Source organism: Haliotis rufescens, unplaced genomic scaffold, assembly GCF_023055435.1.
Source record: "Haliotis rufescens isolate VD_foot unplaced genomic scaffold, xgHalRufe1.0.p SCAF_8, whole genome shotgun sequence".
Lineage (NCBI taxonomy): Eukaryota > Metazoa > Mollusca > Gastropoda > Lepetellida > Haliotidae > Haliotis > Haliotis rufescens.
In genome coordinates, this window is record NW_025964372.1 from 21,636,711 (window position 1) to 21,651,216 (window position 14,506).

General features: G+C 43.7%; 1 protein-coding gene across 2 annotated transcripts; it reads left to right on the plus strand.

The window, feature by feature from the left end:
- The first annotated feature begins 4,144 nt into the window (after positions 1–4,144).
- On the plus strand, positions 4,145–13,534 carry LOC124115742 (cell wall protein DAN4-like). 2 transcript variants are annotated; one of them, XM_046476845.2, is made up of 8 exons: positions 4,145–4,251; positions 6,114–6,164; positions 7,399–7,481; positions 8,968–9,045; positions 9,819–9,927; positions 10,629–11,003; positions 11,994–12,129; positions 13,294–13,534. In XM_046476845.2, the coding sequence occupies exons 1-8, from the start codon at positions 4,224–4,226 to the stop codon at positions 13,472–13,474; spliced, it is 1,041 nt and encodes a 346-aa protein (XP_046332801.2). In that variant the 5' UTR covers positions 4,145–4,223; the 3' UTR covers positions 13,475–13,534. The 2 variants fall into 2 exon arrangements, with proteins under 2 accessions (XP_046332801.2, XP_046332802.2); XM_046476846.2 differs by having other exon boundaries at positions 7,405–7,481.
- Positions 13,535–14,506: the final 972 nt, after the last annotated feature.

Here is a 14,506-nt window from a genome sequence, read left to right on the forward strand (position 1 = left end):
GAGACAACCAACGGGAACGGGTGGTCAGGCTCGTGTGACTTGCATGTCATCGTATCCAAATTGCGTCGATCGATGCTCATGATGTCAATCACTGGCTTGTCCGGTTACAGACTCGATGCTTTACAGACCGCCGTCATATTGCGGGAATATTGCTGAGTGTGGTGTTAAACAACAAACAAACAAATTGAAAACAACACTCCATAACCATGATTCTATTGACATTTTTTAATCCGTACGTGAGTGAGTGAGTGAGTGACAGGGTGAGTGAGTGGGTGAGTGACAGTGTGAGTGAGTGAGTGAGTGAGTGAGTGAGCGAGTGATAGGATGAGTGAGTGAGTGGATGTTGTTTTGTGCTGCAGTTTTATCACGGCGGTCTGTCCTGTGAATAGTTGAGTCTGCACCAGGCAAACCAGATGTTGTAGCATGAACACTGACTCAGGCCGTCGATGAAACAAACTGAATATTCTCAGTACAAGCAGTTATAAAGTTATTGCCTGAATATTCTCAATACTAATACATCTTCAATGTCTGCTTTACACTTACTGCCTTGATATTTTCAATACAAATATTTACAGCTACTGCCTTGATATTTTCAATACAAATATTTACAGCTACTGCCTTGATATTTTCAATACAAATATTTACAGCTACTGCCTTGATATTTTCAATACAAATATTTACAGCTACTGCCTTGATATTTTCAATGCCAATATTGCAGCAACTGCCTTGATATTTTCAATACCAATATTACAACTACTACCTTGATATTTTAAGTACCAATATTGCAGGTACTTCCTTGGTATTTTCAATACCAATATTACAGCCTTGATATTTTCAGTACCAATATTGCAGGTACTTCCTTGGTATTTTCAATAGCAATATTACAGCTCCTGCCTTGATATTTTCAGTACCAATATTGCAGCTACTGCCTTGATATTTTCAGTACCACTATTGCAGCTACTGCCTCGATATTTTCAATACCAATATTACAGCTACTGCCTTGATATTTTCAATACCAATATTGCAGCTACTGCCTTGATATTTTCAATACCAATATTGCAGCTACTGCCTTGATATTTTCAATACCAATATTACAGCTGCTGCCTTGATATCTCAACTCCTATATTACAAAAAATTCCTTGATATCTCAGCCCCTATATTACAGCTGCTGCCTTGATATCTCAGCTCCTATATTACAGCTGTTGCCTTGATATCTCAGCTCCTATATTACAGTTGCTGCCTTGATATCTCAACTCCTATATTTCAAATAATTCCTTGATATATCAGCTCCTATATTACAGCTGCTGCCTTGATATCTCAGCTCCTATATTACAGCTGCTGCCTTGATATCTCAACTCCTATATTACAAATTATTCCTTGATATCTCAGCTCCTATATTACAGCTGCTGCCTTGATATCTCAGCTCCTATATTACAGCTGCTGCCTTGATATCTCAACTCCTATATTACAAATTATTCCTTGATATCTCAGCTCCTATATTACAGCTGCTGCCTTGATATCTCAGCTCCTATATTACAGCTGCTGCCTTGATATCTCAGCTCCTATATTACAGTTGCTGCCTTGATATCTCAGCTCCTTTATTACAGCTGCTGCCTTGATATCTCAGCTCCTATATTACAGCTGCTGCCTTGATATCTCAACTCCTATATTACAAATAATTCCTTGATATCTCAGCTCCTATATTACAGCTGCTGCCTTGATATCTCAACTCCAATATTACAAATAATTCATTGATATCTCAGATCCTATATTACAGCTGCTGCCTTGATATCTCAATACCAGCAGACGTCAGCGATAACATCAGTTTTGTTAGTGAGCGAATACAGACTTACGTCGTTTTAGAAACATAACGATATATTCTCTAATATTTGTCTCTAAGATCAAGTAGAAAGTACACAATAGATCACAGGATTGGTCTTAATTTTCTTCCCAGACAACGCCTTTATCTCATCTCATGACCCAATACAATCTATTTTCTCACGAGTGGGGCCTTTTTCGAGGTCACTATTGACGCGTCTAAAAATAATTCAGATAACAAATATCTGTTCTCCCTGAGAAAAGAACACATTTAAAGTTTTTGTCCCCCAAAAAACACGAGAGCCTCTGATTAAAGTCGATGATGGCTGGGTGTTTTTTCTATATGCCAATACTTGGGGCTACGGACGAGGTAAACAGGGTATGGTGGAAGTCTAACCTCACGGCGGTGTGTGTAAACACGAGGTAGTGGAGGTTTAACCTCTCGATGGTGTATGCAAACACGAGGTAGTGGAGGTTTAACCTCTCGATGGTGTTTGTAAACACGAGGTAGTGGAGGTTTAACCTCACGATGGTGTGTGTAAACACGAGGTAGTGGAGGTTTAACCTCACGATGGTGTGTGTAAACACGAGGTAGAGGAAGTCTAACCTCACGGTTGTGTGTGTAAACACGAGGTAGTGGAGGTTTAACCTCACGATGGTGTGTGTAAACACGAGGTAGAGGAAGTCTAACCTCACGTAGATGTGTGTAAACAAGAGGTAGTGGAAGTCTAACCTCACGTAGATGTGTGTAAACACGAGGTAGTGGAAGTCTAACCTCACGATGGTGTGTGTAAACACGAGGTAGTGGAGGTTTAACCTCACGGTGGTGTGTGTAAACACGAGGTAGTGGAGGTTTAACCTCACGGCGATGTGTGTAAACACGAGGTAGTGGAGGTTTAACCTCACGGTGGTGTGTGTAAACACGAGGTAGTGAAGGTTTAACCTCACGGCGGTGTGTGTAAACACGAGGTAGTGGAGGTTTAACCTCACGTAGATGTGGGTAAACACGAGGTAGTAGAAGTTTAACCTCACGGTGGTGTGTGTAAACACGAGGTAGTGGAAGTCTAACCTCACGGTGGTGTGTGTAAACACGAGTTAGTGGAGGTTTAACCTCACGGCGATGTGTGTAAACACGAGGTAGTGGAGGTTTAACCTCACGGTGGTGTGTGTAAACACGAGGTAGTGGAGGTTTAACCTCACGGCGGTGTGTGTAAACACGAGGTAGTGGAGGTTTAACCTCACGGCGATGTGTGTAAACACGAGGTAGTGGAGGTTTAACCTCACGATGGTGTGTGTAAACAGGGGGTAGTGGAGGTTTAACCTCACGAAGATGTGTTTAAACACGAGTTAGTTGAAGTCTAACCTCACGATGGTGTGTGTAAACAGGAGGTAGTTGAGGTTTAACCTCACGATAGTGTGTGTAAACACGAGAAAGTGGAGTTTTAACCTCACGAAGATGTGTGTAAACACGATGTAGGTGCATGTACACACGAGTGAGTGGAGGTTAAGCCTCACGTAGGTGCATGTACACATGAGGTAGTGGAGGTTTAGCCTCACGTAGTTGCATGTACACATGAGGTAGTGGAGGTTTAGCCTCACGTAGTTGCATGTACACATGAGGTAGTGGAGGTTTAGCCTCACGTAGGTGCATGTACACATGAGGTAGTGGAGGTTTAGCCTCACGTAGGTGCATGTACACACGAGTGGATGGAGGTTATCGCCTCACGTAGGTGCATGTACACACGAGTGAGTGGAGGTTTAGCCTCACGTAGGTGCATGTACACATGAGGTAGTGGAGGTTTAGCCTCACGTAGTTGCATGTACACATGAGGTAGTGGAGGTTTAGCCTCACGTAGTTGCATGTACACATGAGGTAGTGGAGGTTTAGCCTCACGTAGGTGCATGTACACACGAGTGGATGGAGGTTATCGCCTCACTTAGGTGCATGTACACACGAGTGGATGGAGGTTATGGCCTCATGTAGGTGCATGTACACACGAGTGGGTGGAGGTTAAGCCTCACGTAGGTGCATGTACACACGAGTTAGTGGAGGTAAGCCTTACGTAGGTGCATGTACACACGATTGGGTGGAGGTTTAGCCTCACGTAGGTGCATGTACACATGAGGTAGTGGAGGTTTAGCCTCACGTAGGTGCATGTACACATGAGGTAGTGGAGGTTTAGTCTCACGTAGGTGCATGTACACATGAGGTAGTGGAGGTTTAGCCTCACGTAGGTGCATGTACACACGAGTGAGTGGAGGTTAAGCCTCACGTAGACGTACATAAGCACAAGTGAAATTTAGCACGTGACAAGTCTATGATTTTTTTCATGATAGATAAGACCCACTGATGACCGAAATACACATTACTGACGTGATCTTTCTTATTTAATATTTATCCTAAGATGGGTAGTTGTAGCCACATAGTCCTTGGTATGTATACTTATATTTGTTTTAATAGTTTCGAAAATGTTCAGATTGGTACCTGTGTTGTCGTAGAACTGTTGAGGCACCCTTGATGTCTGGTCAACCCGTTTGTTCCGGTTCATGTTCACAACGAGCATCCATTACGACATTACAGCCTGCATTTCAGAAATCAAATCTTGAAAGGCCACATTTAGATTTAAGCTGACAAATGAATGTGTGGGTGAGTATGGTTTTACGACGCTATTAGTAATATTCCAGTCATATCCTGGCAGGGGACTCCAGAAATGGGCTTCACGTATTGTACCTTGTGTGGAATCGACCGGCTTCAGCGTGACGAGCGAAAGCTTTAGTCACTAAGCTACACTACTCCGCTCACTGATGAGAGACTTGGACTTCCACAGTTTCGGAACAATTGTTGGAACGAACAGCGATTACAGAAAGTCACTGTATTCTTCATTATTTATTTGTTTGATTGTTAGTTTTTGTTGTTTAACGCCGCACTCAGAATCATTCCTGTAATATGACGGCGGTCAGTAAATAATCGAGTCTGGGCCAGACAATCCGGTGATAGACATACACAATTGTAATACGACTAGGCAATCAACCAAGTCAGCGAGGCTGGCCACCCGAATCCGTTAGTCGCCTCTTGTGACTAACATGGGTTGCTGAAATCAATGTTAACAGGGATCTTCACGGGGTCATCAGGGTCGAACACTCTCTTTTGCTATTCAGCTACATGGAGATCACGGCCATAGGTTAATGACGCAGGCTCAATCACACTGGTTGATTGTAAGAGAGTCATCACACACAGTCATCTTCCCGAGACAAGGAAGACCAGTCTCCACCCTTGTCAAACTAGGCCGGAATTTCTGGTCTTAATCGTAGAGCGACCTGTGGATATTACGACTTAAGTCCTTTCTGTGTCCCTCCTGTTGACCAATCAAACTCCACCTCTCATATCACTTGCAGTTCCTTTAAGCAAAACGGCGGCGCCCAGTCAAGACGATCTGATCGATAATCAAGATTTATATTCACGGGTCTTTGTTCGCTAAGTGCATCAAATTACGTGAGCACTTTAATTATAAACATGAAAAGATTTGGAAAATGTCTGTTGACGCTAAGTTGACGGTACACATGCTTTGCAAATCCTGCGATCAACCAGCAGTCGCCATGTTGTTTACGAACCGGATGTCGAACCGGAACGCGAGTTGCATTATGCATAGACTCGTTAGTCCAGCCAAAATATAACTCCATACTTCCGGCCTAGTTCGGCAAGGGTTGAAACTGGACTGTCACAGTCAGCCAGTTAATGTCGGGAAGACGCACACAGTCAACCAGGACGTACATAGTAGCAATCCAATCCTCATTTGTCGACTCTTGATACATCGAATGACATTATCTATTTGGCCCTCAAATCACCACGGGGTGTTTGAGTATACACAAGTGAGTATATATATGATTAGTATATAATACGCGCTTTGTTGGGATTCCGGGTTAGAATTGGTCCCAAGTGTAAACAAATTGCTTCAAATTTGACTTAAATTATTAACTCGCTTACCTTAAAATACTTAAGACTCGAACCTCCTATATGTGGAGAATTACGTCAAAATTAATAGATAAATATAATAGAGTGTCTAGAATTGACACACGGGGCTATAAGGGGCTATAAACGTGTTCTTCTTAAACAATCTGTCATATTTCACTGGTTACAGCTATTGCCCACATCAATAGGTTTTTACTTAATATAAATGAATTGTTGCTGTTGTTGTTTTTTCGTGTCTCTATGTTCTTTCAACGTCCAAATGCCTATCAAGTACCTGTCCATTCCTTAGATTGAGAAACATGTTCAATATTTGGTTTATTTTCAGGAATCGCCCTAATTCTGGTTGTACCTCTATGTAGCAGTCTCATAATGCCAGGTATGGATCATGTGAAACATATGTGAGTGGGTGATGACTTAATGCCGCTTGGTGCAACATTCCAGCATTATCACGGCGGGGGGACACCAATAATTGGCTTCACACGTTGTACCTTTTTCGGGGAATTCAAGCTCGGTCTTCGGGGTGACGAGTGAACGCCTTCTATACTAAGCTACCCTCTTCCCCTACACAAAGTTAAGGGAGTGAGTGGGCGAGTATGGGTGTATAGTTTGTAAAAAATTTTATTTAAGGCGAGGATACCAAAATTTGTAAACACTGTACCAACACGAGCAATCGAAGCTCCGGCATGACGAGCGAACTTTTTAACAACTAGACTACAGACCCACCCCTTAAAAATATGGACTCCATTCAGTAAGGCGGATTTTGAGTGAGTGAATGAATTTATTTTAACGTCGCTTTGAACAGCATTTCAGTTAAAAAATCCGGCATATCAGCGTGATGTGGGATGAAATCTCGACGTACTGCTTTTGTTTGTTGTTTAACGCCGCACTCAGCAATACTCCAGATACATAACGGCGGTCTGTAAATAATCAAGTCTGGATCAGACAGTCCAGTGCTTGATATCATGAGCATCAATCTGCGCAATTGGGATACAATGATATGCTTCAAACGAACCTGACCACCCTATCCCGTTAGGCGTCTCTTACGACAATCATTGGGTTGCTGAAGATCTATTCTAACCCGGATCTTCACGGATGTCGATGGAATGCAGGTCTGAAAACTTACCGCTTTGGTGAAACCCACGAGCACGGGTATAGATCTCTGACAAACGTAGAAACATAATCAGTACGAATCTGGGATTCGAACCGAAAGTTAAGTGTTGTCTGCACAGCGAATTATGACCGAGAATCATGACCAGGCAGTCCAGTGATTGACATCATGAGCATCGATCTATACAATTACGATGATACGATGACATGCATCAACCACATCAGAATGACCATCCGATCCCGTTAGTCGCCTCTTACGACAAACATGGGTTGCTAAAGACCAGTTCTAACCCGGATCATCACGGGTACGACAAAATGTATTCGGACCCCGTAATCTAATTTATTGCGTGCCATCGTACCCAGATGACATGGATCGTTCTTCGTGCTGTCGCCCACACGTTTACCTATGCACGTCGCGCCAGATTACATGCCACTATGACAAAGCTTGAACGTTACTGACAGTAGCGTAAAACAACATTCACCCACTAACATAAATTTTATAGTTACAGAATTTTTCTGTCTGTATTGCGACGAAGTCAGCGACCTTGCAGACTGCAGTTATACAGAGGCGGAAAGATGTCATGAGGTGAGTTTGTTTCGTATAAAAATCGTCACTTTTCTCGCAGTGTCAGCCTTGTCAATCGGAGGGTTTTGGATTGACTGATGCCTTACACTATTTTACTGCTTTTACGGATCTGTCATTCTGGCCATCGTGCAAAACACCTAGGCCTTTTAAAAAATGCTGGATCCGCCCTTGAAACATCTCATCGTCCCGAGGCAAGAGAGTTAACTGACCATAAAGGCCAAGTTCCACCCTTGACGAACTTGGCTTGAATTCCGGTGTTATAATTAGGCTGGACTAGCGAGTCTATGCATAGTCTTATCAAATTCGCGTAACGAAATCGACATCCGGTTCGGAAACAACATGGATTTCAACGTGCAGATTTCGGTCGACTGCAGGATTTGGAGAGCATGTGTCCCGTGAACTGGGCGTCGACAGATATATCCAAATCTCTTCGTGATTTTAATCAAAGTGCAAAAGTGATTTGATGCACTTGCGAGGTAAGGCCCATTTATTACAATATAGATCATGATTCTCGATCAGATCGTCTTGACTGGGCGCCGCAGATTTGTTCAAAGCAACTACAAGTGATATTTAAGTGGAGTTTCATTGTTCAACAGGAGGAACATAGAAGGGACATAGCTCGTAATAGATACTAATACGATATAACCACGAAATTCAATCCTAGTTCGGTTACGGTGGAAACTGTACATATATAGTCAGTTGAGGTCCTTGCCTCGGGAAGATGGCAAAACCAGATATTAAAATATTAAAACGGTAAGACTTCCGTATCCCCCTCAAAAATATATATGACTAAAATGATTGAGCGGCAATGCATACAAATACAAAATTTGGATGGGAGATACGGGCGGAAGTCTTTCCTGAGAACATTGTGAATTGCATTGTGAACGTGATATGTGTTCCCTGTACCTTTCGCACGTGCAATTCACATAGGATGAACGCGAACATGCGAACAACGCATGTCTCATGCATGAATGTTTTGGTCTGAATCGGTAAGAATGCCATAGTTAGGCATTCATCCATATTTTCCACATTCATCCAAGAAACCGACGACAGAAAACAAACTAAAAGTTATTCCCTCCAAATCAATTTTAATAAAAAATATCGTCAAGTACCGGAGTATGGCGTCTACATAATTAATTCGAGATACAAAATTGCTGTTGGTATGTTGCGAAGGTAATGCTGACAGTTCGGGTAATTCGAGGGGGGGGGGGGGCATAAGAAATGTACTTACATGCTAGCGGGGTACATTGAAAATATGAGAATAGGTCTCAGCCAATCATAATCAAACATTCATGTGTAAAGTAAGAAAATACATAAAATTTATGTGACTTAAACCACAGATTTTCTTCAATGTTGCGAGGGTTTGCGTGTTCGTCAAATTGTTCTGTCATTAAATTGAAAAGAATTGATAAAAATACCAAATTTGTTTAACTACAAATAGTGTCATCAATTGTTGTTTAAGGCAGGTTTACATTTATCGTTACAGGGATGTTATCTGGAGGTTCGTGGAGACTTCAGCGGACATCACCAGCGGATAAAGGCGGGCTGTGGATCTTATAAACATGTTAGTAATATTGCAACCTATTGCCAGAAATCAGTTTTAAAACAATTACGTTGACACGCCACCGTGAGGGGGTTTTGATTGGTCTTCAGCAACCCATGTTGGCGACTAACAGGATCGGGTGTTCAAGCTTGCTGACTCCGTGATGGCATCGTATCCCAGATGCGTAGATCGATGCTCATGATGTCAATCACTGGATTGTGTGACAGACCACCGTCAAATAGCTGGAATATTGCTGAGTGCGGCGTTAAACAACAAACAAAAACAAGCAAAAACTAAGACTGCAGTTTGAGTTCCCACATGGGTAGAATTTATGAAACCCGTTCATAGAGCCCCACTCGTGATATGGCCAGAATAAATTGACAACCAAAGAAACTTTCACAGTTTTAAATCGCAATAGTTTACAAAACACAAAAGACAGATGCATGAAGTAAAATGTATTGAAAAGATCAACATCTCAAAGAAATGAACATCTAAAATGACTGTCATACAGCATCCGATATTGGCATGACAGTTGCCCGAATTGAGGTGGAGTAGCAAAAGCAGACCCCATACAGCCCGAATCGTACAGATCTGTGAAGATTCCGGGGTAGAATAGTTCTTCAGCAACCCATGCTTGCCGTAAAAGGTGACTATGCTTGTCGTAAAAGGCGACTAACGGGATCGGGTGGTCAGGCACGCTGAGAACGAGGTAGCGAGAACTGAGATCTGATATTAATGAGATTGAGAGCAACTCTCAAACCGACACACTCACTGACTCATTCTTTACATTGTAGCTTTGTCACCATCACAAGCGCGGCGATCATGACTTCTGTGACTTTCACGTCTTGTGTCATGGATATTGTGCTGAATCCAATGACTGTAACCGAAATATTTGTGACTTACGTGAGTACAATCATGAATGCACGAGAACTGCGGATATATCAATAATGTTTCTCAGAGGTCTATAGGGACTGGTAATTTATTATATGGGAGAGGAGGGGTTCGGGGTTGTGTGTGTGTGTGTGTGGGGGGGGGGGGGGGGGGGGGGGGGTGGTGTCATGACAGTTCTCTTTCTTCGGACTGGCTAGGGGGACATGAAAACACGTTTCATACGGGGGTCGGCAAAATATTCCAGGATGATATTTCCATTCTGTTATGATGATCCTGGGTCCATTCGCCTAGTAAAGATCCGGGTTAAAATTGGCCTTCGGAAACCCACGCTTGCCGTAAAAGGCAAGGCGACTTTGTTTGTCGTAACAGGCAACTAACGGGATCGAATGGTCAGGCTCGCTGGCTTGGTTGATGCACGTCATCATATCCCAATTGCGTAGATCGACGCTCGTGATGGCCCGATCCAGACTCGATTATTTACAGACCGCCGTCATATATCTGACATATAGGCGCGCATCTTCCCGAGGCAAGGGAATTAACTGAGTTTCCCGGACTTTATTATCAGTTAACGCCCTTGCATGGGGAATATGATAACTGCTTGATGCGTTTAAAACAATAAACAGCAAAACAAACATGTTGATCATATGTGTGATAAGTCAAATAATATGATCAATGGCAAAAACACATGATGGCATGGCAACTTCTATTTTTAGCACTGTACGGTCATTATTCCCCAACAACAACCGTACTAACAACAAAAGCGACGACGAAGACCACTATCAAAACAACACCACCGGCTACAACTACTCCAACCACTCCAATACCTCCTTCAACACCACCGGCTACAACTACTGCAACCACTCCAATACCTCCTTCAACATCATCGGCCACAACTACTGCAACCACTACAACACCTCCTTCAACACAACCGTCCCCGAAACAACAGACAAGCACAAGTGGAACAACAATAACAACAAAAGTCTCAACAACACAGACGTCAACAACGTCGTCGAAACACGGCTCTTCCACCAACAGTATTGTTTCCACAACCGGCTCTTCGCCCCAAACAACGACAGGACGAGCAGGAGGTAAGACGTTTAAATTGTAATAAGACTTAGTTACCAAGATCAGCCGTTTGAACGGGAAGTCAGTTTCCATATGACGTTTCGCGGGTAGAGGCGGATACAAAGGGTAGTTGGTTGGTTTGTTGTTTAACGCCGCACTCAGCAATATTCCAGCTTTTTGACGGCGGTCTGTAAATAATCGAGTCTGGACCACACAATCCAGTGATTAATATCATGAGCATCGATCCAAGCAGTTTGGATCGATGACATGCATCAACCAAGTCAGCGAGCCTGACCACCCGATCCCGTTAGTCGCTTTTTACGACAAGCGTAGTCACCTTTTACAGTAAGCATGGGTTGCTGAAGACCTATTCTACCCCGGATCTTCACGGGTCTGGATACAAAGGGCGAGAGGTGGGGTCTTAACGTTCTAAACTTGCAGCTGCAGGGTGAGTAGGGATGAGTTTGAATCACGTTTCAAAGTTTTACAGATTGAAAAAGCTGAGATCTTAAAAAAGGATAAGAATAGAAGAGCCGCTTCCCTACTTTGAATATCCTTCCGCCAAAACACAGCGCGGATTTGTTTATGAAACGGAAAATTTGTTATGTTTTTTGTTAAGATTTAGATGAGGTATAAACGGGCGGGTAAGGATGGGTTTTCGAATGTTTTGTTTGTTTGTTATTCAACGCCGCGCTCAGCAATATTCCAGCTATTTGACGGCGATCTGTAAGTAAGTCTGGGCCAGAAAATCCAGTGATTGATATCATGAGCATCGATCCACGCAATTGGGATACGATGACATGCATCAACCAAGTCAGCAAGCCTGACCATCCGATCCCGTTTTCGTGAGTGAGTGAGTGAGTGAGTGAGTGAGTGTGTGTGTGTGTGTGTGTGTGTGTGTGTGTGTTGGGGAGGGGCTGTCACTTGATAATTAACGCCACTGTATGAAAAACAAAGGATGGGGGACGAAGCTCGTCCTATATATTACCATTGCATCCGTGTACTTGTTTCAGTGCTGTGTGAAACCTGTAGTGGCCCCATGTGCGGCTTGTTCCCTGTACAGACGGCAGTTCAGTGTTCTGGGGCCACACCTTACTGCATGAACACACTGGTCAACCACCTGGATACAACTAAAACCATTACAAAATCGTGAGTATCATCTACAGTGATTTTCGCCCTTTATGAACAGAGAGGTAGTGGTAGAGCGTCTGGGTCTCGGGTTTTATCAAAAAAGATGTTAAAAGATGGTACTTGTTGTTACCGTGCCTGGCGCTCGGCATGAAGGGGCTAAGACAAGGACTGGTCGGCTCGGCGTCATCATACTGTGTCTGAATGGGGTAATCATAATAAACTATGGCATGGTGTCTCAGGTGGGCTAGCACTATAAAATCGGCATTAGTCCGGACTATTACAAGCAGCCACACACACGTGCATGCACGTCGCTATATAAGTGAAATAATACAAGCAAACATAGACACAGACACAGACACAGACACACACACACAGAGACACACACAGACAGACACACATACAAAAACGCGCATGCACGTCGTCGCTATATAAGTGCGATAATGCAAGCAGACACAGACACGCACACGGGATCGGGTGGTCAGGCTCGCTGACTTGGTTGATGCATGTCATCGTATCCCAGTTGCGGAGATCGATTCTCATGACATCAATCACTCGATTGTCTGGTCGAGACTCGATTATTTACAGCCCGCTGCATAACAAACAAACATGTGCATGCACGCCGCCATATAAGTGCAGTAATCTTGAACCCCCTTTCATCTCACCCCCTTTGTGAACACCATACCCACGGCGCCTGGGGACTAAAGTGGTATACGTCTCATCACATCGAGTGTTTTCCCACCCTAAACCAAGCAAGCTATGGTGATGAGCGAGTCCAGTATATTTATCATAACCAAACTTAGATACCCTGGACATACGAGGATGGGGAAAAGCTGAAACGCCGTAAAATGGCAGAACTATTGTGAAACATTGAAGCAAAGCATAGATACAACAACCAAGTCATCGAGCCTGACCACACGATCCTGTTAGTCGCCTTTTACGACAAGCATAGTCGCCTTTTACGGTAAGCATGGGTTGCTGAAGATCTATTCTACCCCGGATCCTCACGGGTAAGCTCTAAATGAAGCAAGTCTAGAGTGTCACCGTGTTCTCAAACTCCCATCTCGGTGGGGCTCCTTTTCAATTTAACAGTGGTTGCTTTTTTTCTATGAAACATTTATTTTCAGAGACGAAGCGTCAGTCTAATACAACAGCTGAATTGTTCTAATTGCTTATATCCTACAGGTGCGCCACAGTGGAAGCGTGTAGAGCAAAATGGTGGCATCAAACCTCGGACAGGGGCGAATGCACGGGTTTTAACCCAGGTCAGCCTATAGCGGTTGAGTTTACCTGTAACTTCTGCTGTGTCAAAGACAATTGCAACAAACCAATAGTTCCTGCCATTGACACACTTTTCCGGGATTAAGAGGATCATGATGCATGGGAATAGAGATTATATTGTTCCAATAAATTGTTACCAATGTTACATCGATTCTATATGTTACCTTGGGAGTCTGGGGTAGATTTTAGGTCCCCTGTACCCCATGCCGATAAATGAGGCTCGGGTGGTGGTGACGTTTGTGTGTTGTTTAACGCCGCACTCGGCAATATTCCAGCTATATGACGGCGGGTTGTAAGTAATAGAGTCTGGACCAGACAATCCGGTGATTGATGAGCATCGATCTACACAATTGGGATACACGTGGCATGCATCAACCAAGTCACCGAGACTGACCGCCCGATCCCGTTAGTCGCCTCCTACCACAAGCATGGGCTGCTGAAGACCAATTCTAACCCGGATTTTAACGCATATAGGGATTGCTGCACAATATGCAATGATCTGTTTGTGGTTACATAAGTTTGTTTGTTTGCTTTTTAACGCCGCACTCCGCAATATTCCAGCTATATGACGGCGGTCTGTAAATAATCGAATCTTGACCAGACAATCCAGTGATTGATATCATGAGCATCGATTCACTCAATTGATACACGATGACATGCATCGACCAAGTCAGCGACCCTGACCACCCGATCCCGTAAGTCGCCTCTTACAACAAGCATAGTCGCCTGTTATGGCAAGCATTGGTTGCTGAAAACCTATTCTACCCCGGATCTTCACGGGTTCAGCCACATAAGAATGATAGTAGTAATGGCTAAAGAGGTGGTAAAAAGGGGCTCTAACGTCGAGGTTATTGCACTTATATAGCAACGTGAGTGCGTGAGTGAGTTGGGTGTAACGCCGCTTTTAACAGTGTTCCAGTTATATCACGGCGTGTCAGCTTAATGTGGGAGGAAAGCTCGAAGTGATGCAGGTCTCAGACGTTTACCACTTCGGTGAAGCCCACGAGCACGGGTATGGTGCTGACAAACCTAGAAACATAATTGGGGCGAACCGGGATTCGAAACCACAATCATAGGTTTCTGGCGTGCCCAAGGGACGCAACTCTGCACAGCGAAT